The 25577-nt window shown below is 43.4% G+C and overlaps 1 protein-coding gene across 1 annotated transcript in view; it reads right to left on the bottom strand.

Annotated features, from left to right (window-relative positions):
- myo1d (myosin 1D) overlaps nt 1-25577 on the bottom strand; it is a 109368-nt gene that overhangs the window by 27476 nt on the left and 56315 nt on the right. Inside the window, exons 17-21 of the mRNA XM_030400612.1 lie at nt 16780-17003; nt 15846-15984; nt 14641-14745; nt 14343-14456; nt 5006-5160 (exon numbers count right to left, since the gene is read on the bottom strand). Coding sequence (XP_030256472.1) covers nt 5006-5160; nt 14343-14456; nt 14641-14745; nt 15846-15984; nt 16780-17003 — 737 coding nt within the window. The remainder of the gene's footprint in view (nt 1-5005; nt 5161-14342; nt 14457-14640; nt 14746-15845; nt 15985-16779; nt 17004-25577) is intronic.

The following is a 25577-nucleotide window of genomic DNA, read 5'->3' as shown; positions in this document are numbered from 1 at the left end:
ACAACTGGTGCGTCATGGCCGATAAGAGGGTTATCTTCTTATGGATGCGCTGCGGAAAAAATCTCTGAATCACTTTCGGCTTGAGACGACTCGGTGCGGTATTGATAAGTCTGCTCTTTATAAGAAAAAATAAAATAAAAAAACAAAAATAAGTCAGCCTTGAAGAAGAAGAAGAAGAAAAAAAAACACTCCGGTCCTTCAAAAATATCAAAACATTCAGAATAACATGAAAGAAAAACAGATTAACGCCGAGCAGATTTAGAAAACTGTCAAAAAGCAAAACCGCGGCTCGTGAAAACTCGAGCATCCTGACGCGAGCTGTGGCGGGGAGGAGAGGGGGGGTTCACTCCCAGCGGTGTGTCATTCTGCTTTGGCCTCGCTGTCATTTCGAGGGGGATAAAGTGATGCTCTGTTGCTGCTGTAAGCTGCCCTTCTCCCTGCTCGCCATTGTGCATATTGTGCACTGTGCAGCATGTTGAAGGAGAGATAAAGGTTAAAGCCACGTCTGCGGGGAGCTGCAGCGGTGGATCATGCGCCGGCGATGCACAGCCGTCGCGTGCAGGGATCTCTGAGACACGCATGCACGGTAATGCAGCCGGAGGAAAGCGAACACACGCGTATTTTGCGCATGCCGGCGTGCCCCTTTGTTCTGTCGGTGTTTCCGCAGTGATGGATGAGTCGGCATGCCGAGCACACGGAGGGCCATTCCGCGAGGCCCGGCGGAGGCCTTTGCTCAGCCGCGACACCTACAGAGAAAACGAGCTGCGCCGTGGAGCGAGATACCATCACAGAATAGAAAACGACTGAGCCAACACACACATCCCCTACACACACACACAGAGATAAGCAGATTCACAAACATCTGTCTGCACGCACACATGCTGTCTCTCTCTCTCACACACACAGACACACAATGAGAGACAAACATGAATACAAAAATCAATACGTGTGCCAGACCGTTGCGGAGGAGTCAATTCAATAATCAGTGAGATGAGCGACGTCAGTGATGTAAAAAACAAAAACAAACACAGCAGCGGAGGTTTTAGAGCCATCAGATCGTCGGAAATGGTCAAACATTAACACAAATCACCCTCTGCTTTTAGCTCATCGATCGGAAAAGATGCTTTGGTGGAAATTTTTCCACAGATCAATTAATGAGTTTACTTAAAAAACAAGTCTTTAAATGTGTTGATGAAATTCTCTTTTACACACACTCACAGACACCAGCCACCTAAATACGCCTCGTTTCTCTCATCACGATCCATTGCGTCCCGAAATTAACAAAAATTGTGCGACGTTAAAGAAAGCTGGAAAATAAATTCCTGGATTTGAACCTAAAGTTAACGGGGTTGTATTCTGGGCTCAACCTCCATCATTGTTTCGTGGAAATCCGTTCAGTAGTTTTTGGGTAATCCTGCTGATAAACCAACCAATCAAAAAAATCATAACCTATTTGGCTGAAGGTAATCATGGACAACAAACTTGGACGTAGCAGCTGTCATGTCACCTTGGATTTGGGCTCTGATGTGTGATTGTTCCTGGAGCCAGAAAATCCAAAATTTGGCAAAGATGGATCGAGCTGTCGAGGAACAAGACTGAACCTGTCCGTCTCTCATATAGATCTTTTTTTTTAGCCATGTTAGCAGCGTAGCTTTGGATGGTCTTTTGGTCAACCAATGAATTGCTATTCAATTTTGGTCATGATTACCAGATATTAAATCCTGAAGACTTTTTGCATCCACTGACTTTGACTTTGCTTCTCGTGCTACCATCAGGTCAACATTTTGATTTGTTCAATTTGTAACGACCCAAAAACACAAAATCCCCCGTCTGGTTTGTGGACGACCGTGTTGAGCCCAATAGTTTAACATTACATCAGTCGCCATCTTGGTACTTTAGGGGCCAGACGTGACTGTGCTCCATGAAATCACATTATTCAAAGATATCATTAATGTGTATTTCTGCATTAAAATGTTTGGTTTGAAGAGTTTGGCACCACAGCCGTCGCCATCTTGGTTTTCTGGAGCCACAAGTGACCACATTTGGACAAGAGGGTGGAATTAGGAGCAATACTCTGACTGAAAACCACGACACGCCGTGTTAGCATCTCATCAATCACAAGGCAGCCACACCCTAAAGCACACCCTGCCTTTATCATCTATATCACTCTCATTGGGACCATAATTTACAAAATGAACGTCAAGCTGTGTTAAAGATGACTTGAAACTAGAGATCGAGACCATAAACTCATCAGTAATCTGTTTACTGGGGTAATAAATCAAATGAGAAGTTGGGTCATTTTTTCATAAGCTTCACGTCCAGGCTGACTTCTCTTTGCAACCAGTGGAGTCGCACCCTGCTTGCCATTAGAAAGAACGCACAAAACCGTTTACATTCTCACCAGCTTCACCTGCACAAACATCAGCATTAGCATGTTTGCATTTAGCTAACTGAGACTAGAGACTGCTGGCATGTCTGCAGACTCTAAAGCCCGTTAACGACGACAGATCCAACGAATAACAACAAGTCGAGACGAACTGCTGAGAATTTCCTCAGACACCAGCATATTTGTCAGAGAACATAGCGGCCCGGTCAGAAGGTCTAAATAAAACTAGTTAATAACCACAGTACAAACCAGCGACAGAAAGGCCAACAACGTTTACAGCAGAACAGCCTGATTTAATTACAAATCCAATTCAAAGAGCAAATAAAGCGCAGTGGGTTTAAGTGGGAACAAAAGGTCCAGTCAGTACAAAAACTTTCTCCATGTGCAGTGAAATGAAGCAGTAGAAATACAAAAGAAATCAACAAATACAGGTATAAACCATCATGACCCTGAAGGACTCATACAGGACTTGAAGTACTTCAGCTTTTCTGGTCTTTCAATCGCATTCTGTGCTTTTTTTTCCTCATTTATTTTTCCGTGCGACAGTCGTCTTCTCCTGATGAAAGTGGAGCGGGTGGATGAATGAAATCACTTTATTCGCATTCACTTGTTGCTGGAGCGGCTTTGTTTACAATTGTTCTGGGGTGACTGAGACACGAGGAGTCAAATGGTTTCCCTGCTAATGTGTAGCATAACCTTTCGGGAGCTGCTCGTGATAAGGAAACAGTTACCGTAACACAATTAATAGCATGTGACAGCGTCTTGATTCGTTACATAAGAGACAACCCTTTGATTCAAGCGACCACACAATGAAAGGTACAAGTGAGGACGATCTGAGGTCAGTTTGGTGTGAGAGGAAGCGAGCGGGTGCTTGATTTTCCTGATGCTAAGAGAGAAAGACAAGCAGACCTAATGCAGCTGGAGTCACCTCATGTGAACGGAATGAAGTAAATAAACTCAGCTCGAGGACGAGACAGAGATTCAACCTCCTGCTCCCGTTTTATTACCCTCTCCACAAGTTTTACCTTGTACCAACAACGGAACAAAAGAGGATATTCTGCGCGAAATGTTCTGATCGCCCAGTTTCTTAAACAAAGTCCGTAAGTACATGTATTAGAAACGTGCACCTGAATGACTTGAATAGGTTGATATCTGTGGTTATTCGTCACGACTCAACGTTATAGAAGGTATAAAGGAGATGGTCCTGATGTGAACCTCAAGGATTTCATTGACTCCGTATCTGTTTCTCTGCCTCTGCGGCTGAAAAACTAAATGAATGCCGGCCTTCACAGTGTTATGTCCTGAAGAGGGCTTTGTTTAACTGAACATTAAGGTTCACGTTAGGACAGCTGTGGTCCTGTAATCCCCCCCCCTTGCCACAGGTCACGCCGGTCAATGCCGTACATCTGGACGGATGCTACTGGATTTGATACGATGTTTTTGAAATTCAACAACAGTATTTTACCTTTATAACAATGAAAAGAATGCTGTGGCCTCTGCGCTCACCTCAAGCAGAGGTCAGTTCATCCCCCAATAAACAATCTCATGTTTCCTCTCACCTGTTTATCCATCCAGATTGTTTTGGAGTGAGCCGCAGAGTTTTGGAGATGTTGCCCGTTTACTCAAGTACAGTTTGAAGTATTTATACTGTATTTTACTTGAGTATTTCCATTTTCTGCTCATTTTTTACTTCCATTCATCTACATTCTGGAGGCAAAGATGCATTTATGTGATAGGATTGCATACTAGGGGTGTGCCAAAATATCGATACTACGATATATCGCGATATTTCGTCTTGAGGTACATTATCGCTACACTGGTGCCAAATATCGATATTTAAAAATGTAAAAAAATAAATAAATAAATAAAAAATAAAAATTTTATTTTGGCCCACCACCACCCCTCTTCAAAGGACAACCAAATAAAATTTTAAAAAATTGTTTAAGTAGCTCTGAAACCCACACATATAGATATTTAATGATATTTGTAGTCAGTGTGTGTGTTAAGAAGAGACACTGTGCAATATACTCTTTGTTTACTTGGCTGTCATTCATGTGAAATTGATTGACAATGTTTTGTAATTCCTGTGAAATGGATTCAGTGCAGTCAATAAATTCTGAATTTCTTCAGTGACACAGATATCGTGATGTATCGTGGATGAAATTCCTTGCAATATATCATTTATCGCGGAATCCCTGTATCGTGATATTATCGTTATCGTGGGCAAAATATCGTGATAGTATCGTATCGCGAGGTACCTGGTGATACCCAGCCCTATTGCATGCAGCATCATAGCCAGACTAAGTGGCCGGACAAATAAAGAGTCGACTGCAGGAACTATTTTCTCCTGGTATCACCGTGCAGAAGGAGGCATGCATCGACTCATGGACAAGAGGCTAGTTTTCCAAGCTAACTAAGCGCAGGAGGATCGCGTTGACGTTTACATCCTAAACTGTCACAAGGTCGAGAATCTCGTCCATGAGTAGGTGCATCCTCCTGCGCAGTGATACGGAAAAACTAATCACGACACGCTCTGTGGATTATCTTGTGTAACCAGGTGGACAAATTCAGCCTCTACCACCACTTGTTGCCCCCCCTGCCTCCCCCCCCGTCACTCACCTCTTGAAGTGGCTGAGTAAGGTGCCAACCAGCTCCCCGATGCGGCTCTCATTGGCAGGCACCATGCCCTGCAGGCACACCACGAGGTCCCTGCTGTCCTTGGTGTGGAACACAACCAGCTGGTCCTTCCCGGGGGACACGCTCACTCCAGTCACCTGGGACGGCGCCAGGAAGAGAGCGAGAGAAAGAGAGGGCACGATTAAACACAGACAAACATGTACACAGTCAAACGCAAACATGTGAAAAGGGAGGAGAAACGCATCACGTAACCATCTGTACGGTAGATAAACACAAATACAGCTGATACAGACGCAGAGGCATATCAGAGGATCTGAGCTGGGGCATCCCGGAGGACGAGAATTCACCGGGGTCGACAATTCATCATGTTTAACTTCCACAGGAAGTAAAGAGAGGAGACCTGGGGTTCGCTTACTCAGCACATCCTCTGCTGTAGCGGGGAAAGACAAAGACACTGCTTCTGTTATGTTGTTCTCAGTAATGAGGACATCTAATGCAGTGAACCGTTGAAAAATGCTTCCGTGTAGCTTAATGGACAAAGTGCTTGCGCTCGTGTTGCGGCCACAAATACTTTAACTATCTGATCTGCTAATAGGCTAATGCTAATGAGGACATTTTGACACAGTGATGAGTATTTAGCTGCCTCAGTTTTCTGCGTCCTGGTGTTTCTGTGTGCCGTCTCACTGTCACACTGGTGGAAAGCCAGACAGACAATGTATGGATTAAACACGATTTAAGCCTCGAGGCCAAATAACTGCTAGATTAGTCGGCGTTTGATGTGCAGAGAAAAAAGGGAGAAGCGCTTTGTGCAGTACTTCTGTGAATGGAAAGTAAGGAGAACATTTGGAGGAAGATGTGGACGATATTTCTCTGTTCTCGTTTTCTTTATTCTGCAGCAAAGTCTAGTCTACAGTTTCTGCCACAACATGTAAAATACTGCTCTAATAATATCAAACACTGACCGCATTAGAGCAGGAGAGACGACTGTGGACGGTTAATTAAATCATCACATATGCCAGAAACCCAAATGATCGTTAGAAAAACAGATCGTTGTTTTTTTTAAAATGCCAAACACAAAATCACCTGCTCGGTTCTCAGAGCGCCTCCAACTAGTTTAGACACTTATCACTGAACACACAGGTCACTCCGTCATCTCAACGCGTGTTTGGAAAACACAAACTGAGAATCACTTCATCACCTCTACACAACATCTGAGTACTCTCCTTATTTTTCATGATTAAATACACGAGTTGAAATATCTAATGTTTGGTTTCTTTTGTATTAATTCCAGTGGAGCGCGACCGTCACCATTATCTTATTAGTGACGGTTTTATTTTTAGGATCATCTGATATTCTCATATAGATTATAAACATTAACACACGTTATCAGCCGATGATTCCTGGTCACGCTTTAATCTGTCCGACTCTAACGCACTTTATCTACAGTCACGGTTGTAACGTATGTTTAATCAGAAAAACTGTAAACGTATTTAATGAGGTTTTAATTCATGCTTTGAGAAAATCCCCGTTGCGTTCTCTGTTTTGAGATAAATTAGTTATTGATTGATTGATGGCACGGGCGGACCGGGTGGGGAACAATCTAAAAATCCCAAAACAAAAGAAAAATATAGCAGTTTTTAGAGCTTTTTTGTGTAAAAACAGGCCGGTATCTGGTGTCTGTTGGTTCATGGGATCTCTCCCACTCAAGGCTTAAATCAGCACTTGCAGTAAAGATTTATTGATCGGCGTCCCCCAAAGGCCCAATCGAATTCTTTCCCACTCAGAGCCCCCCGAACGACCGAAACAGAGCAGAGCAGCACGGCTAAAAGGGGGAATCCCGGCTTTTGCGGTCGGGTTGTTTAGCTTTACAGGTCTTCAGTGCAGACAACAACGGGAAGAAACCGATATCTTCACAGGTAAACACAGCTCAGGGGGAAAAGGAGCTCATTACCTCCCCGTTTCTTTCTCCTTTATCCTCTTTCTACTCTTATCTCTCCTCCTTTTAGCCGCGCTTTCCTCTGTCTTCTTTGTTGCTCCCTCTTTTAGGTTTTTCTAGACATTTATTTCCCTCTTAATTTGTCTTTTTCCAAGCTGAACGGAGGCGTGTTGAGGAGACACAGCCACGGGGCAGCCAGTCAGGTAGCGTTAATATCCACGCAGCAGACTGCAATGCTTGGACAGATTCTCCATCAGGAGGAGGGACGGGTCGCCACCGGCGGCTAAAAAACCACCAGCTAGCTTATTTAGCTCCGACATGGCTCCAGAAACAAACACTTCACATAATCAGCGTGAATTAGGGCCTAAAGCCGTGCCTCTCTGTCTCAGCAATGACACCCGCAGTTAATTACATGGAGCCGATTACATTTACATTTATATTAAAGGCTTAATTGATTGGAACGACAGTCGGTGTTCTAATGAGCTGGCTAATGATACATTCTGATTCGCTTCCTTGTCTAATTTTTTTTTGTCTTGATTTACCCCGAGTAGAGGCATTTATCTGCGCAGCCATCTGTTCCAGTGTTTGTCTAGTCGACCCAAACGCTTCCCGACGAAACGATACGCTGATGATACATTTTCAATAAAGCAATCCAACTTATACGCGTTAAATTGTGTAGTTCATGATGATCCGGCTCATTGTGACACTCGGCGAGACGGATCGAATAAATTCTTGGATAAAAAACTGAATACAAATGTCAAGATATCCATTTTGAGGATTGTGCAGTGAATGCCTGATGAAATGCAACAATCAGCTAGCTGAAGCTCTTCGATCTTTATTTTATGTGAGAGTGACGTGAATGTCTTTGGGTTCTAGACCGGCAACAAGCGATTTCGGAGACATCACAGTAAGCTCCGGGACATTTTGATGGCCATTTTTCCCGCTTTTCATGACAGCTCGTGATAGATCTGATGTGTGAGAAGATAATCAGTGAGTTGTAGCTGAGTAGGCGATCTGAGGATTTTAGATCGGGATCAACATTCAGCAGATTACATCATTTAGTATCTTCTTACTTCTGTTTTCTAAACTTAACTTAACCTCACCGATGAGCAAACTACGCCAATATGGCTCGTGGCTTCAAAGCTTCATTTTTTAACCTGAACATTTCCATTCCAAATCAACAATCAATGTTTAAACCTGGTGTTTTAGCACAGTTGCAGGCAAAGACTAGGCTAATATCATCATCATTTCATTCCAGTTGAAGCTGCGTAGGATTGTTTTTCACTCCACACGAGTTGGAAACAATCCTATGCAAACATTTCCAACAACTCCAAAAAATCCAAATTAACTGAGAAAAGAAAGATTAAATACTTTTATATCTGATGAAATATTCCGCATGAATCCATATTTATTCCAAAACAACATTCTCACTGCGGTCAGAAAGCGGTTTCGCTCTGCGGTTTCGCTGCGCACAAACGGAGGCTCATCAACTCATTTTAATCTGATGAAACCCTTTATTCAATTTGAGGACCTTATTAAAGGAGTCATGACATCATAAAATATGATGAAAGACACAGACATTCAAAGCTTCTTGTGAAAAAGAACCTCAATAAAAGCTTTGAATGTTAAAAAAAGAAGAAGTTTGGTGCAGCCCTAATGATTACATCATCATTTTACAGATTGAGCGTCCAGTCTCGACCCCAAACGCCCTTTTTTGATTCGTCCGTGTGCTCCAGCCTTACGTAAACGCCGTGTGCTTTTCCTCTCCTCGCATCGCCGCTATGTTTATTCTTAAATCACACCGCTTGACTCCAGGACTGTTTGTTGCTATTTCTCCCAGGAGAGCGGCTCAAACTGCGAAGGTCAACTTCTTTTCTGATGCCTCGCTCCGAAACAGAAACACCAGCGAGTCCTTTTTGGTAAAAGCACTCGTGAATCAAACTCCTGTACAGGCAGGAGCACTATAGTTTTTTTTGTGGTTTTTTTTTGTATCAAGTGCTCTCCGGTTTGATCCACTTCTGCTCTGCCGTTGTCATGAGGACATCATTTTGAACAGCAGGTTATCCCAGTGCATTCTCTCATGAGAATAACTTTGCTGGTTATGCAACACGTCTCACAGCAGTCCTGTAAATATAGAAGTAAAAAAAAAAAAAAAGAAAACAGGGAGCGCGCAGGGTGGGGCCTCTGTGATTAAGTGGTTATAATATGATGAACTAAGCTTTGCAGCCATTCATGTTGTGAGGCTGCGAGGGCACAGACGGGGATGTTTACGGGGCAAAAAAACAGTCAAGTTGCCCCCCGCGGTGTGTGAAGCTATTATTACCATTTGCGCTTCATCAACTTCTAACCTGATCTTGTATACGATGCAGGCACACCTGCATAATTTAAGAGTTCCTTACAGCCAGCAGACGTCTCTTTTGTTAAACATTATTGCCCCATTTTTCTTTAAATCTATATGATCACACTGCAGCCGTGGTGTGGTGGAAGGTTGAGAACTAACCGACCGAAGAGGAGGGATCAACGGGCGGACGAAAGAGAAAGGCGAGAGAGAACGCGAGGAAGACGAGCGCCGCGAGGGATCAAAAACAAGCCTCGCTGGGAGCAGGGCGCACATACAGGAGGGGCGATTTGTGCACATGCCTGAACGACACCAGACATCAGCTGATCTGCCCTGCCGCTCGGTATCCATGACAACACTGTCTCCTGGGAAGTTGGCATGACAACAACGGGGAGGAGAGAGAAGCGGCGGCGGCAGCGAGAGGAGGGAGGGGAGAGAGGGAGGAGGGGAGGAGAAGAAAAAAAAAAAAGAAGGAAAATGTGAATAGGGAAGAAGAAGATGGCGAGGATGAGTCACTGATGCAGAATGGATGTTTCGCCGTATTTGTTTTTTTATGTAACGAGAGATGCGGCGTGATGATTTCGCTTTTGCTGCACTGGCATTAATTGGTGTGTAAATCTTGTGGCGGACAGTCGTTGGCTCCTCTGCTGGAGCGCCAGCCATCCGTCAGCCCGGGCCGGTCCACCTTTAGCTGCCCCGCAAGAGCAGCAGTAAATACATCGTGTAGGGCAGCCAAAGGGGGGGATGCTACGCTGTTAGCCTATCAGTGCTAATCAACAATGAGCTAACTGCTCTCCCCTCTGTTTGACCTCCCCCCCCCACCGATCGATCGCCTCGCGTCACGCCGCCGCAACTCCGAGACTACAGAACATCTCTATCTCTGCCTCCTCACCCGTCTCTCTACTCTTCTTCTCAGCCGCCTTTCTTTGCATCTTTTCACTCTCCCACTCAGTTTGACATTTACAGTGTTGCAGAAGGACCGGTGTCACGGACACAGAAGGGCAGCGGTTATAATCAGTAGTGTGGAGGTGGCTGAAAAGATGAATGAACTTCTCTAACGGCCATGTTTATGAGCGAGAACATATCATTATGTGTCTCAATTCACCATTTCTGATCTTTTAACACCACTTTCTGCACCTTAGGCTGGTCATAGCTCTTATTTCTCTTATGGTGAACAAAAAAAGGTGACCAGAAACAATAATACTTAACAATATGTGTGTGAGTTGCGTCTTCAGCTCGCGGATGAGTTTTATACACAAGCAGGATGCAAAATATCTTGAGATTTTCCAACACATTCTGGCTGATTGCCACAAAGGCACTTCTGTTTTTCCACCTTTAAATTACAGATAACATCAAGTCTCTCCTGCGACGAGATTAATATATTATCACGCCCGCTCTTGGAGTCGAGTGCAGAGAATTGCAGCTTCATGTTATCGGCCTGTCATATTTCTTCTCAGGCTGAAATGTTTGCTTCAGGCCGATGCTCATGTCCAATTTAAAAGCAATTATCAGCGGATACATATTAACAGTGCGAGGCAGAGACAGGAATAATTGAGAAAAGCTAACTCCTTGTTGGTTTTGAATTCAACTGAATGAATTAAGACAAATCTGAGTGAATGGGAGCCGATCCTTTAATACTAACACCACGTCCTTCTTGTGACACTCAGCCTGAAAGCCACTTAGTTCCTACTTAAGATGCAAATCTTTACAAATGTGTTGCTAGCGACTAATTTCAAGTGCGGACTCAGAGATTTTGGGGGGGTTTCTGGTGAGTATTAACACCATATTTATGATTTATGACGTCTAATTGAGCCAAATCAAACCGCGGTGGTGTGTTTTTAAATGATTTAAGGGGCAACGATGGCGCTCGACTGCACAGAGGAAGAAGCTACGTCAGCCTTGGGATATATGAGTATATTCATCGTTCGTTTCGGTCATTTCATGGGATTTGATGATCGTTTAGAAGCAACAGATTCCCGACTGTAAAGAAACTGACACAAAAATGTTGTTTCGTGGTTAAAAAGGGGGATTAAAGCAGCTGGAGATGCCTCCACCCTCGACCAGATCTCTGGTTGTAATGTGTACGAGGAGCTGAAGGTTTGCACTTCACTCTTGTTGTGTCAGAGTCGAGGTGTGAAAGCTGCCAAGAGTGGACGGGACGGAGCCTCATCTATCAAACTCAGTGTGTATCTGTGTGTGTGTGTGTGTGCGTGCGCAACCCGCTACACACTCTGAATGAACAATAACTAAAAATCTCCTTAACTCACGCTGCTCTCGCTCTGCCACCATCTGTCTCAGCTCCATCTCCTCATTTCACTCCCAGATGCAGCGATACGGCGCTTTCCGGGTGTCCGTCTCAAATCTCACTAATTCCCCCCCCGCCCCCCGTCACTTCGTCAGATTGAAACGCTGGGGCGTCTTGTCACAGTTGTCACCGCCGCGCCGGCCTCGTATCTCGCTCATTCCACCAGACGACGGGGGCGTATATACAGCTGCAGAGATTAATGCATTACACCTTCACTTCCTGTCTCATTTCTGCCTCACCTCCAGGGTCAGCGACGGCGCGGATAACCTGCGTAAGCAGTATCTGTCATATCGGAGCATCGCTGGAGAAGATGGATGAATCAGAAATGTCAGGAAAAGTTTGTTTAAAGGAAGACTCGTCAGGAAATTTAAAGTTGATTTTTCTGACTCACCTCTTCCAAGCTGTCGGGGTGTGAAGATTTGATTGGTGTGATTAGTTGTTGTTATCTCATCTTGTCCCTAATGCTGCTATTTTGACCCCATCTTGGCTCGGTTTCACTTCAACAATTTCTTAGCTGCAGTTTGACATTTTTTGGATACTGGGATATAGTATCCATGTTCTTTATTCACGACTGAATACCTGTTTCACTTCTCAGACTTTCTCAACTACCGTTTGAAGCAACGTTTATGCAGAAGTGTTGTGTTTTGTTTATGTTATTAATCGAAAACCGTAAAATAGAAACACCTGGAGTAAAATAAGCAGAGAAACTGAGCCCCTGGTCTGCTTTCTGGCATCGTCCTCCCTCTGCAGGAGGTCGAATTGCTTTCTTTGAAGACTGTCCTCTCAAGGAAAATGTTATGTATTATTTTCATAGACATGTTATGTAATAATTTTCTGGATGCAGCTGGTTGCCTTGAATTTTTTTCCACTTTCGACCGTATGACTGTTTCTGACTGCCTCCGATGATCACTCGTGGATGTCTGAACATAAAGTAACAATAAGATGTGACTATTGAAAAACTGCTTCATGCCGTCTCGCTTTCCTCCACGAAAAGAGACTTTTTTTACACTGTACCATCAGGATGAATGTGCTACTAGAAAATAATTAAAATAGGATAATACTTGACGGCTAAATGAACGAAACAACCGTGTGTTTAGCAGAACGCTTCCATCAGCGGATCCAGTCAGTTCTGATATAACTGATGCTATAGCAGCTACGCTAACCTCTTGAAGAGCAGCCATTGTTGTTTTTTCAAACTGTTGCTTCTGATTGGTTCAACCACTCTGTCTTCCACATGATGGCTTAATATTTTCAGAAAATTGCTGCAAATAAAGTCGCTACTGCCTCAAACAACCACTTGACCGCATGGCAGTGAGATCAACTCCCTTTTTCATGGGTATCGTTGAAGACGAGACACCAGGAAGTCTCACGTGAGCGGTGTCGATGTCCAGCGTGAAAAAGAATAAGCGTGTTTCACCGTCAAATGCCTGAATATCTTTTCTGAGACCAACAAGCTTTCTACTAAAAATAAATAATAACCAGTCTAATGTACAAAAAGGGAGAACAATTCCACTTTAAATGCAAGTGAGTCGACACACAAACACACACAGGACACATTTGCCATGGAAACAGCCTCATGTGCTGTGTGCATGTAGCAGCCTTAATGGGCCTATCACAGTGTGAATGTGAATTAAAGCCAGCCAATTGTAGAGCCGAAGGGTTTTTTTTTTTTTTGCATATTGACATGTTGCCACAGAACAACAGGCTGCTGGGAAATCAGAGATAATGCTGTCACCTCTGCCACGGCTGCAGGAAGACGCTGTCTGACAGCTTCCCCGTGTTTTTTTTAATCACATACTGTATCACATACAGGAGGACGTACAGAAGGAGAACTGCAGGAAGATCATATCGTAAATGTTTCACTGTACTTTGAGGCTGACATTTCTGATAGAAAACCTCAGTCGCTAATGATTATATTCATTAATAATGAATCAGTTACTGTTTGATTTTTCTGGTTGGTCGAATGATTCTTTGTTCAAGTTGTTTTGTCGACCAGAATCAAAACATAATCCTCACTTTTGAGGTGCTTGAACCACCAATTATTTGGTGTTTTTTGCTTGTTAAATGATCTTTATGATCAACTGACTATCTATAAAGTTGATGATGGATTTACTTTTGATTACAAATAGTCTAATAGTCTACTTATTTCATCATTTGTCCTCGTCAAGCTTGTATCAGGGGCCTTTTATAGGATTTTATAGGATGATTGTAACCTAAATATAAACCTATTTAAAATGATATCTGTTAAACCACTTTCAAAACTATAACATATCCTTAAAAATGGGATGAAATGTCTATTTCGCTTCTGTTTACAAAAGTTTAATCAAGTGCAAAGCAACATAATCTGTCAGAAGCTGCCTTCCTTCACCTCACGCACCCTCAAATTCATCTTTCCTAATGAAATATGAATACGTTGACGGGAATTTCACACCAGGCTACGCGTTAGATTTATCACCCACAGAAACAAAAGACTCATTTCTGGAGCTAATATGATTCATGGCGCTTCATTTTGAAACCGCTCAGGTGTGAAACATGTAAGTCAGATTGAATCAGAAGCAATTCTGCATAAATAAGCTGAATTCTGATGCATATTTATGAGCCGTACGTGATCCGGTGTTTTATAGATTTGCACCGAGAAGATCTCGACTTCTTTCAGTAACCTTTTTTGGAAATCTGCACCTAATGAGCCGCCATCTGTGTTTGTACTGCGGGAGGCTGCGAGAGGATGAGTGTATCATACGTTGTAGAGGGGGATGCTCTTCATGGGCTTGTACTGCTTCAGGGGGTCCATCTTGTACAGGTGGCGGTCAGTGATGAGCACAGCGCGGTCCTCCGCCTTGTGGAAACGGTTGATCTGGGAAACACAAAGCCCCCTCATCAGTCACCCCACAAGTTAAAGTGCACACACACACATGTGAACTCCCCTGCAGGGAGACGGAGTAAACCAGGAGCAGTTGGGTTTATTTGTTTGTGCAGACAGAATCATGTCGTGTGTTCATGTGGTTAGCGCTGGATAAATGCTCTAAAGAGTCTCCAACCTTTCGCACGTTGCAGGAGAAGAGAACTCGCATGAATTTGTCTTTCCGCTGCAGCTCGCTGGAGACCAGCGTGAAGGATGAAGCCGTGTCGGGGCTGTCTCGCTTCTGTCGGCCACAAAAGAAACAAGAGAAAAACTGTTGAAACACAGGAAATTCAGAGACAGCGCTGGTGTTCATCGAGTTTATATAATCAGCTTATACACACTGTTAATTGGCTCGGTTTTCGTTTCCTAAATTGCATTAGAGTTCAGCATTTTGGGATTATTGCTTTTTCATTTTTGGGTTTCTTTCCTCCTCTGTGACAGTAAATTGGAATATCTTTGGTTTGCGGACAAAACGAGACATTTGAGGACGTCATCGTTGGTCTCCGGGAAACATTGATTGACAGTTTTTAACCATTTTCTGACGTTTTATAGACCCGACAACTAATTGAGTAACAGAGAAAACAATCGATAGATTAATGACCAAATAAAAAATGACTGCTAGCTGCCGCTCTGCTGATTAGCTGAGCTTAGCACAAAGACTGGAAACAGGGGAAAACTAGCCTTGTTATCAACAGTTATGTGCCAGACTGTCTCTTAGCCTTGAGCAGTGACTTCCTGGAGAAGTGAACAAGCAGTTTTTTTCCCAAAATGTCAAACTTTTCCTTCAGAGGACGGCTAAAACATAAAATGGCATCCAACCAATCAGTCCACAGTCCCGGTCGATAACACCCAGCTAGTCAATCTGTATTAAAACCAGTAAATCTGCTATTAATTAACGAAGAAACACATGTCATGATCCTCAGTATTGTCTTGTTCACTACTTTTAACATTAAGACTGAAAATGAGCCACCTGGAACATTTTACATTAATTTTCATCATCTTGTTCAGTCCAAGATCAATAAATTTAGACTACAAAGTACAGAAAATCGATTTAAACATTATGGCAACAAAAGAAATGAGATATCACTCACATGTTGACGAAAGAGTTATTGCAGTTTATAGTTTGTTAGGTAAATGTAACAATTTATTATAATAAAGTGAATTGTGTGAAATACTTAACTAAAAACAGCCTTTATATTTAGACAAAGAAGACAGTAAAAGACAACAAACATAACTAAATCTCACAGATGATCTTTCTTTGTTTACTTTCTCCGTTCCAACGTATAAAGACTCATATTACTGGACTCCACCTACGCCCTCACTGCAGTCCCACATACTCACCAGGTAGTTTCCTTCCCAGGCCCTCTGCAGACCCAGGTCGGCCCTCTGGCCCTTCAGCGCCTCCAGGCTGGCTACCTTGGCTCTCACCTGCAGGGCTTCTTCTGGAGAGAGGCCTTTGATCAGCGTCCAAGCCCACCACCTGGAGGTAAACACACACACACACACAAAGAGGACAGTAAGAAACGGAGGAAGATCGACTTTCTCCGCCGGGGCCGTTGCACAAGTTCTTGAAAGTGAGGTCAACGGGAGCTGCAGCGAGCCCCAGCTGTACTGTACTTATTGGCCTTTCACTCACACACCCTGACAGCCAACATTATTCTCCAGGAAGGCTATTTTCTCACTGTGCCCGGCTTCAAATAGAAGAAAAGCAAACAAACAGACGTGCGGATGAAAGGCAGTGATGAGTCTTTGATGGAGGAAGGGAAATCAATGCCCAGTGTGAGCCCGAGGCAGAAGGAAACATGTGTAAGTTGCTTCAGACGGACTCATCTGGATGTAAAATTACACTCGGGGCCACACGTTCTCTCCTGCAGCAGAACCCACTTCAGCCAATTTAAGAAACCCATTTTCTTCAAAAGAAAGCAATTTAAAACATTTCTTCTTCTGTCCTGAATTATATTAATGTGAATAAAAGATATACTGTTGAACATTACACTGTTAAATAAAAGAGAATCGACCCCAAACTACTTGAAAAAGCGAGAACCTTTATATAAATCTCGCTGCTGATTATTTTCACAAGTTATCGATTGGCGACTTCTTTTTTCCAAACAAACAGTCCAGAAACAGAAAGACTCACAAAGCAGCAAAGAAACGCAGCAAATCCTCACAATTAAGAAGCTGGAACCAGCAAACGTTCGACATTTGTGATTGGAAAAAAACAACTAGAGCACAAACATAAAGTAATGTTCTCTAGAATGTTTTACTCAGGAGATACCTGTTATAGATGCTTCTGAGAGCCTCCTCGAACTTGCGCAGGACTTTGGGCGGCGTGGGCCACTTCACGTGCCGGCCGTAGTCCTTCATGGCTCGGACGTTCTTGAAGCGCCGGTTGACCTCGCGGATGTAGGACTTGACCTTGTAGCGTCTGTAGGCCCGCAGGATGACGAGGGCCGCTCTCATCCGCCGGTATCGCATCCTGGCTATGGTGCCCCTCCACACCTGCAGACAACGGGACGGTGAGAAAATGTACGCCACTGCAAGTAACGAAGCCCTCTGTTGATGACGCGTTATGTGTTTATACATGTCTGAAGCATAAAGTCTGCAGAGATCCTCGAGAAATAAGTTCAGGTGCATGGAAATAAAAGGCTGAAGACTGAAACTGACTCTAAGAGTAAAATCAGCGGCGTTGCTTTTTAAGGAATGGAGGAATTTTAATAATGCAGGAGAGATGAAGAGACAATTACAACTGTGTTCCACATGTAGTATCTCCCAGAATAGTACCACTAACTTCAAATTATTACACTATTCTAAATTAAGAGTTGCGACCTCTGCACTGAACTCTAAGCTACGAGTGAATGTACAGAAATTATCTTTATATGCATTTCAGTGTGTCGTACAGCCATTCTCTTAGCTCACAATCACACAAAGAAACTGTTCAGTCGTTGTTGTTGTTTGTTCAGTGCACCAGTGTTTGTACTGCTCGGATAACACATGGACTCGGACAGAAATAAGGGGCTAAATTAAGGACCCCAGAAGCCCGCCTGTAACCAAACATAGGTTGAGTGGCTATCAGACCCTCTAAAGCATGAATAATAGATGTAAGTGGGGCCCCGGGGAGCCATAACTCCTGATCCGCCCTCGCTAAAATCACCACCATATGCTCCCCTTTTACTGTAACCTCTCTCTCTCTCTCACACACACACACACACAGCATCTCAATTATTTACACTTTTATTCGACTGCGTTGTACCTAAATAATCCTCAAGTATCGGTAAAACGGTGGATTTAGTGTCGCGGGCCAAACATTCATACTTTTAAAAGGCGATGCTGCACTGGAGGCTCACTTCAGGATATCATGGAAGTGTGATGCAGTGTAACCACGGAGATAATATTTAATCTTTTAAAGTGTGGGGGAGGCCCGAAGGCACAGGAAAAAAAAAAAAAAAAAAGGATTTCCTGCATTTACATATTATAAACGTGGAGGAGGAGGTGATGAGACGGGCGGTGTAATAATTGGCAGAGAGGAAGGTAAGTCATGCAGGCAGCACATTCATTCATGTCTCCATCAGGAAGATAACCTTTGAACCACATGAGCTGCATGTATGTGTTTAAGTTGAGCTTCATCCACTGATTTATAAAAGTCATGCAGCTCTGAAGAAGACCGGACAGACATCTAACATCACCAAGCCAGCCTGGTCACACAGGGACGGTTCAATTTGGATAATTTGAGCCCCGAAGTTTATGTAATCATGTGTTTTATCTCCGGTAATCTGAGATCAGCCCGATCAGGCTCAAATAAGGAGAGATCCGTCCTCATGGTGTCATCTGATACAGACTAAAGCCTAGCGACCCGGTTTTCTAGGCTTAAAATCTCAGATTCCTAAACAGTTTAATCATTACAAATGTTACTTTCACTTCAGACTAAAACGTGAGATATCATGTTAAAATATAAAGTATCTGATATCAATTGTACTTAAGCTGCACTGTGTAATTATGGGGAAGAAATCTGTCCAGTTGTCGGGAAAATAAGCTCATTTGAAAATGCGCTACTTTGGCTCTGATGCAGCATGCAACCTGCAAAGTACCAAATAAATGTAGTGAAATAAGAAGAATATCTGCCTCCAGAATGAAGCAGAGTGGACGTACAAGTACCTCCAACTAACACATTCAGCTACCTTAACTATCTGTTTTTCTTATTTCACGATTCATTTCCAAACATTACATACGCTCTCTGATTTCTTCATGTTTATGCGAAGCAAACAACATCTACTCATGTATAAATCAGCTCCTCTAATGCTGCGTTACTGGCAGCAAGTCTCCGACGGTGCTTCTCTGGCAAAATGGCAGTCGACGACCTTTTCCTCCGCTGCACCGTCTCTAATACATTATGTATGAGAGTGAGAAAAAGAGGAGCAGCTACATATTCATCACTAATCGACCCGTGAGATGACTCGGTGGGAGGAATGGATGGTTTTTACTGCCTGCCCTGGCTTGGTCGTCTCTGTGGACAAGGTTAAAAGTTACTTTCATTCATATTCAGAGCGTTACGGTAAATTAGGCAAGAGTTTTAAGAGCAGGCATCGGGTCAAACATCGCTGTCAAAATGGACCTGGTGGTCGACTGGGAGCGCTTTTAAACATGAACCGGAGCCTTTTTAAGGTAAGTAAATACAATTTTTCTGTCTGAGCTCAATTTCACGCTCATATCCTGAGTTTATGTGATTCTTAATTCATTTTTTATTGTCTGCAGCGTTTTCATTATATTGTCTGCCAGGATTAGATACCTAAAAAAACCCAATCATTTCCTGCTGACGCCACAACTCAGAGGAAAGGTGAACAACTGATAACCTACACAGTCTGATTTCATATAAACAAAACGACCACGTCGTCAAAAAGTGGAGACGAATCTGAGGATGTAGAAGATCCTGGTAGGTGTTAAAGGGCGTTTTGACTAAAGGTGCGATTATGGTATGGATATTCGATATATGATTATTTGAATTCCAATCGGAGCACCACAGGGTTGTGTGCTCGGCCCCCTCCTGTTTTTCTTGCTAACTTAAAACAACAAGCAAAGCTCCAGCGTTTTCTTTAAGCTTGCTTATGACTCAACCATCCGTGACCGCACACAGTGTGGCGGTGAAGATAACCAGCTGGTTAGAGGACAACAACCTCTCTCTCTCTTTCAATGTCACTAAAACTAAAGATATGATAATGAACTACAGGAAATAGCAAAGGAGTGGACATCTCCCCATCAAGGTTGGTGAACCTGAGACTGAAAGATGCATCAACTTCAGGTTCCTCCGGGTGCAAATCACCAGTTTCATTTGCCAGTATCACAAAGTCTGCCACAATGTGATGTCGATTAAAGCCAAGGGCCAGAAATCGATATGAGACGATGTCCGCTCATTGAACACAAGCAGTTACAGAAGAAGCTGCCACCGCTTTCTTTTCTTCCTTTGGCCATCAAAGAATGAAAACAACCAGTAAATAACTGGAAAGAACTGTGACAGTTTGAAGTACACTTGACTGGCGCAACACGCATAAAACATGGCTTAACAACAAGAACAATTAAATGTTATCCGTCTAACCATCTAGTGTTTTAGATTTGGCTGCACCTCTGATTAAAGTTTGATCTCCGCTGTTTTTCTCCATGATGTTTTTAAACCTTTATATCTACATCTGAACCGGTGAACCTCTAAAATGTCCTCTCAGCATACAAACCCCTCCTCTACCCTCCCACGCAGACGGATTCCCACCCCGTATGTGCTCACATGATACACTGAGTAACAAAGCAGAAGAGAGGCCAAAAGAGATCTTCAGTGAGAGCTCAGTTAAGATGTCGCCTGTATAACATCCACATGGGGCGTAGGACCTCTGCCAGATCAACAACTGTGTTTGTCTGAGCCACAAATCGCTAATTAAATCATAAATGAGTGAGGTTGGAGGTGCGAGGCAGGAAAAAAAACCCTCCATAAAGCAACAATGAATCAGATAACAGCAGACATAAAATGTGTCCACTGTCTTCTGAGCCTCATTAAGGTGTGTGACAGGTGGAAAGCGTTGAGAGGTTTAGAGTTACGATGGGGCACAAACACCATAAACACCATCTTCTGCTCCACAAACAGCGGAGCAGACCGGCTGCGATGGCGCTGGTGGAGCTGATGAAGATGACACTCGGGGGGAATGTGGATAAATCAGGCCAATAACGAGGCCCCTGACGGTCTGCCCCCTTACTCTCCCGGCCAATAAAGCCATCTGATCATCCTTTTTAGAGACTCTGCCATCATGGAGGCGGCCCCTCACCGCGCTCCGGAGCCCGGGATTTATGAGATCATCAAAGCCAGATTGGGGATCTGTGGTTGCGACAAAGCGGGACAGATTGCTGGGGTTTTACTTCGGGGGGCTTGGCTGGTTTGGAAAAGGGGTAAACGTGCTCACAAATCACACGAGCCAGGGCAACCGGTGAGAGCTGGAAGGTCTCGGGTGAGGTGGCGAGCAGGGCAGAGCAGAGACAGGGTCCAATACTGGATACTGAATGTCTTTAATCAGAGTTAGTGGAGGCTGTAATAACAGATATCATCAGATAAATGTTATATTTAGATAGGCAAATGAGGCATTATCTTATGAAAAGTGAACTGATTTGCATATATTTCTAGAACCAAATGTAAACGGAGATAAATCCCCTCCAGAGAAAAGAAAGGAATAAAAGGAAAATCTTCTTTTGTTTTAAACCTGGGCCCTATTTTTTTTTTTTTTTACATTTTCTGGCATTTAAATGACTCATTCTTGCACCTTGTCTCTATTAAACTTTTGTGTCATGAGGTAAGGATGCAGGCATTAGCTTATTATTGTTTTTTTTCCATCCTACAATGATTCATTCTGATCCAAACTTTTGGAATCGGTCCAGTAGATCGCCTCAGCTGGCATCTCCAACGACTGCAAGTGTCAATATATCTCCACTAAAAGGGCTCGTATTTGTCACTTTATCTTGCTCTGAAGTCTTGTTGCAGTAGGATGGCTGTGGAAATATAAATCTGAATTTGCAGTTTGTTAAGAGGAACTGCCAGCAAGAATTTATTTCCAAAGTCACGGCTGCACGTTTGACAGATTCAGACAGGCGACAACTGTAAGAACTCACCTCTCAGAAGATTTCAGAGACAAAGTGGGATCTTACTATTCAGCAAAAAAAGGTATTTCTCTCTAGGAATAGTTTCTGTAATCTTGTCAGACACTTTAACCTGTCAGTGGCAAAAACAAGCACTTCTGGTGGACGTAACTTTGAAGGTTGTGGCTGGATTACCCCGGAGCCGTGTTGTGGCTGTCAGCTGAGGCGATCTACTGCACAGATTCTGCTGGAAAGTATAAATTATTTACGCGTCAAGTCATATAAATATAGGGCCATTTTAAAAATGCTGGTATTTCACCTTTAACTGGACAGTTTGGTGTATTTAACGGCTACTGAACCAGGAGATTTCTGGCTCAAAGTCTGAGAAATTGTAGAGATTTGTAAATTCAATTGAAAGAATTATTACAGCCAACATGAAACTTCCTCAGTTTGAAAACGTAGACGGTTATTTTGTGTTAATTATGTTTAATAAGCAGATGATGCTATCTAGTTAGGTATGTATGTAGGTATGTATGAACAGAAATCTGAATTATATTAATTTAATTTTGGACGTTGGATGAAGTCTGAAAGATGACACGTTATGGCGGCAAAAATAACCCAAAATCTCAAAAAAAAAACACCAGTCCAGTATAAAAACACAAACCCTTCACTCTGGAGGGGTTAAGAAAGAAAAACCTGACCAAATTCCAACATGGAAAGAGAGATAGGCCGACCTGCACCATTGACACACTTGACTGCAGCTCACTGCTGAACCTCTGAGTTTCCACGTCCTCTGGGGGATATCGAGCTGGTTTTCCAGTGACATGCTCGATGCGGACGGCGGGCGGAGGGATGGAGGGAGGGAGAGAGGCCGAATCAAGAGCATGTGACACAATTTAGTGAGGCTGCAACGTGCCCTGACCACAGGCTGTCATAGGCAGAGGCACAGGCCACCAGTCATTATCATAAATCAATAAAGTGCTCGGGTGAGCAGCGACACACACACCAGCAACGCTAACGCCACCGTACAGACACAGACTCTCAATCCTTCCATCATGACTCCCGGTAGTTTGTCATTTGAAGGTTTTCAGCTCTGGGCTAACGTGGAGTTGCGGCGTTATGAACGTGCTCGAGCTGATCTTGAACAACGCGGTCTAATTAGAAGGGACGGTATTGAAGAAATAAATTGAACGGCTCTGGACGGTCCATCCATCAATTAGATGGGACAGGACAAAATAGATCGGAGGATATATTGCCGGTGGTCAGCAGTCTGAGCTTAAAGTGACGCACACGACTCAAAAGACGACGAAGGACACTCAAGATAATCAACTTATTGAAGAGGCAAAGCACAAATACAGCTGATTATCTATCCACTCAAACCATCATGTGAAAATGAAAGAGCAGACGGCAGATCATTAAAGGGTAACTCCACCACTTTTACACATTAATTGTGTTTAAATATCTTGACAACAGTGGTATGAAACCTTTTGTGGCTCCAGAAGAAGCTGCTTTGAATCTGATAAATTACCTCCAGGGATGCCACTCAGTAGCACAGTTGCATTGTGGGTAATGTAGCTGCTAGGTAGCATTGCTCGACTGTAACACTGCTGGAAGTGGAAGCAAAACTTTTTTTTTTTTTTTTCTCAAAAATCTGTGCGCTCTGGCGGCAAGCCACAAGTCAGTTGCCATGGAGAGAGGTCCGTGGTTACAGGAGTTTTTACACTCGCCTAAAGGTGTTGTGTACTGTAGGGTATTTTTAGGCTGCAGCACTGAAAGAAAGAAAATAATCCACTCGATGCCGCAGCCTTCAAATCATCGTTTTGAATGTTTATTTTGAAGATGGATTACCGCCATACGACTGAAGGACGGCTGGAAGGTCAGAACAGAAACACAAAGTCAGCTGCAGGTTAGCAAAGCTGCATTTTCAAGAATGTCCGACACCAGAAGAGAAAAAAGCTCCTCGAGTCACAGAATCAGTGGTAAAACAATCTAACAAAGGGGAAGGTCAGGTCCTGGTGGAAGACACAAAGAGAGTCGGCTTTCTGAGAACAGAGGCGGCACATTTCCTCTCCTTAACTTCCAGCCGTGTGATTGTTACAAGAAAAAAGTTAAAGCCTTTCCTCTTTGATGTGCCGCTGTGTTCCCCACCCGCCGAAGTTTTTTAGCGGAGGTGATAGCTTTGGATGATAACTGAAGCACTTTGCAGGTTTCAGTGGGGGGATCAGAGGATTAGAGATCATGTTTCTGCTGAGGTCTAGCAGCAGGCAGATCAGTTCTGGACAGTTGAGCAGAGGAGGAGGAGGAGGAGGAGGAAGCTGCTCTAGCCTCGCACTAAGTAGCCTGCAATTCACAAGAGGAGCTACACGGAGCTGTCCACAGATAACTCTCCTCCTTCACGTCAGGCCAGACCCTCCAAAAAAACAAGATTGGATTTTATTACGCCTGCAATTTATTTCCTCAGGACACGAGCTATCCACTGGGTAACAAGACTAAATTAAAACAAATAAGGCTCTATCCTTTTTTTAAACGTCTTCATTTAGGCTTGCGCTCAGGCAAAACCCCCCCATGGCCGCGCTTGCGAGAGCTGACTACCCAAGACATAACACTCGCCACGTCTGATAAACCCCCTGCAACACAGACACTGTGTAAAGCTTTTGGAAAGCAATTAAGGCGGCGGCTCGGGATACACGAGGGGGAGGAGGGGGAGGAGGAGGAGGAGGGGAGGAGGGGAGGAGGGGCTCTCCTCTCGTCATCACTGCGGCTCTGACAAGCACCGACAGTTAATGTGATGTGGATGGCTGAGCTTGAATTTATGAAATATTCATTTCAACAGAGAGCGGGTGGGGGTGGCCTATGTTTAATTTATAATATCTGTATTTATGTCGGATTGTGAGCCTTTTTTTAGCCGTCTTCCAGTTGGCAGTTCACGTTCCCCGCAAGCCGCGGATATGTTGAGATTTACACATGTCATACGTCCGATATTGACATTTCTACTATAAGTGTCATAGCACATGTATGTTTATGATCTGACTTCCATGGTTGGAGGGGATGATGGTGGCGTTACAGACAGTCGAGACGGCTGTTCGAGACAACGTTTTCATCATTTTCTGACGTGACTTCTGGAGTTTCTCCAGCTGTGTTTGTTGCAATAAAAGGGGATATCTTTATTGAGATGTCTGGACAATTTTAAGCTGCGTTTATGGCAACAAAACCAGATATTTTTTATGAGACGGAGGATATTTATCAGATGTATGAGTGGCAACATAAGTAGATTTTTTTTTTTATATGACGTTGGGTCATTTTCCAGCTGCGTTTGAGGCAACAAAACTGGATAAAACTGCAAGACATCTGGTTAATTTCCAGCCTTTTTTTTGGCATCAAAACCAGATTTTTTGTACATGAGGTAGAGTCATTTTCGAGACGCGTTGGTAGTAACAGACCAGATACTTTTTGATGAGACATCGGGGATTGTTCCACCCTTATTAGCGGCCATTGAATCACATATTTTTGATAAGATGTCAGGACAGTTTTCAGCCGTGTTAGTGGCAACAAACCTGGACATTTTTAAAGAGCTGGAAGGTTTTTTCCAGCTGTGTCGTTTGCTTAGATATCAGGACATTTTGCAGCCCTGTTATTGGCACGAAAAACAGATATTTTTGACGCGACTTCATGTGAAATATATCTGAAAAATATCCTTAAGTGTTTTGTTTTTTTGCCTTAACCTTAACAGGCAATGAGCACAGCGTTGTCACAATATACACGCAAAAAATTCAATCTAAAGAAATGTGAAGTTGCAACATAAAGTGACAAAGTTTCATCGTAACCTTGGTTTGAAGAAACAAACATTGACAACATAACTCTGGCGTTTGTGCCGTCCAGTTTCCATCTCCTAAAGTGGTGATGATTAGATTGCTCTGTACAAGATGCAGCTTTCAGCGCTGTCGATGCATGAACACATACAGGAGGACG

This window comes from Sparus aurata, chromosome 20, assembly GCF_900880675.1.
Source record: "Sparus aurata chromosome 20, fSpaAur1.1, whole genome shotgun sequence".
In the NCBI taxonomy this organism is placed as follows: domain Eukaryota; kingdom Metazoa; phylum Chordata; class Actinopteri; order Spariformes; family Sparidae; genus Sparus; species Sparus aurata.
This window is presented reverse-complemented; position numbering and strand designations above follow the sequence as displayed.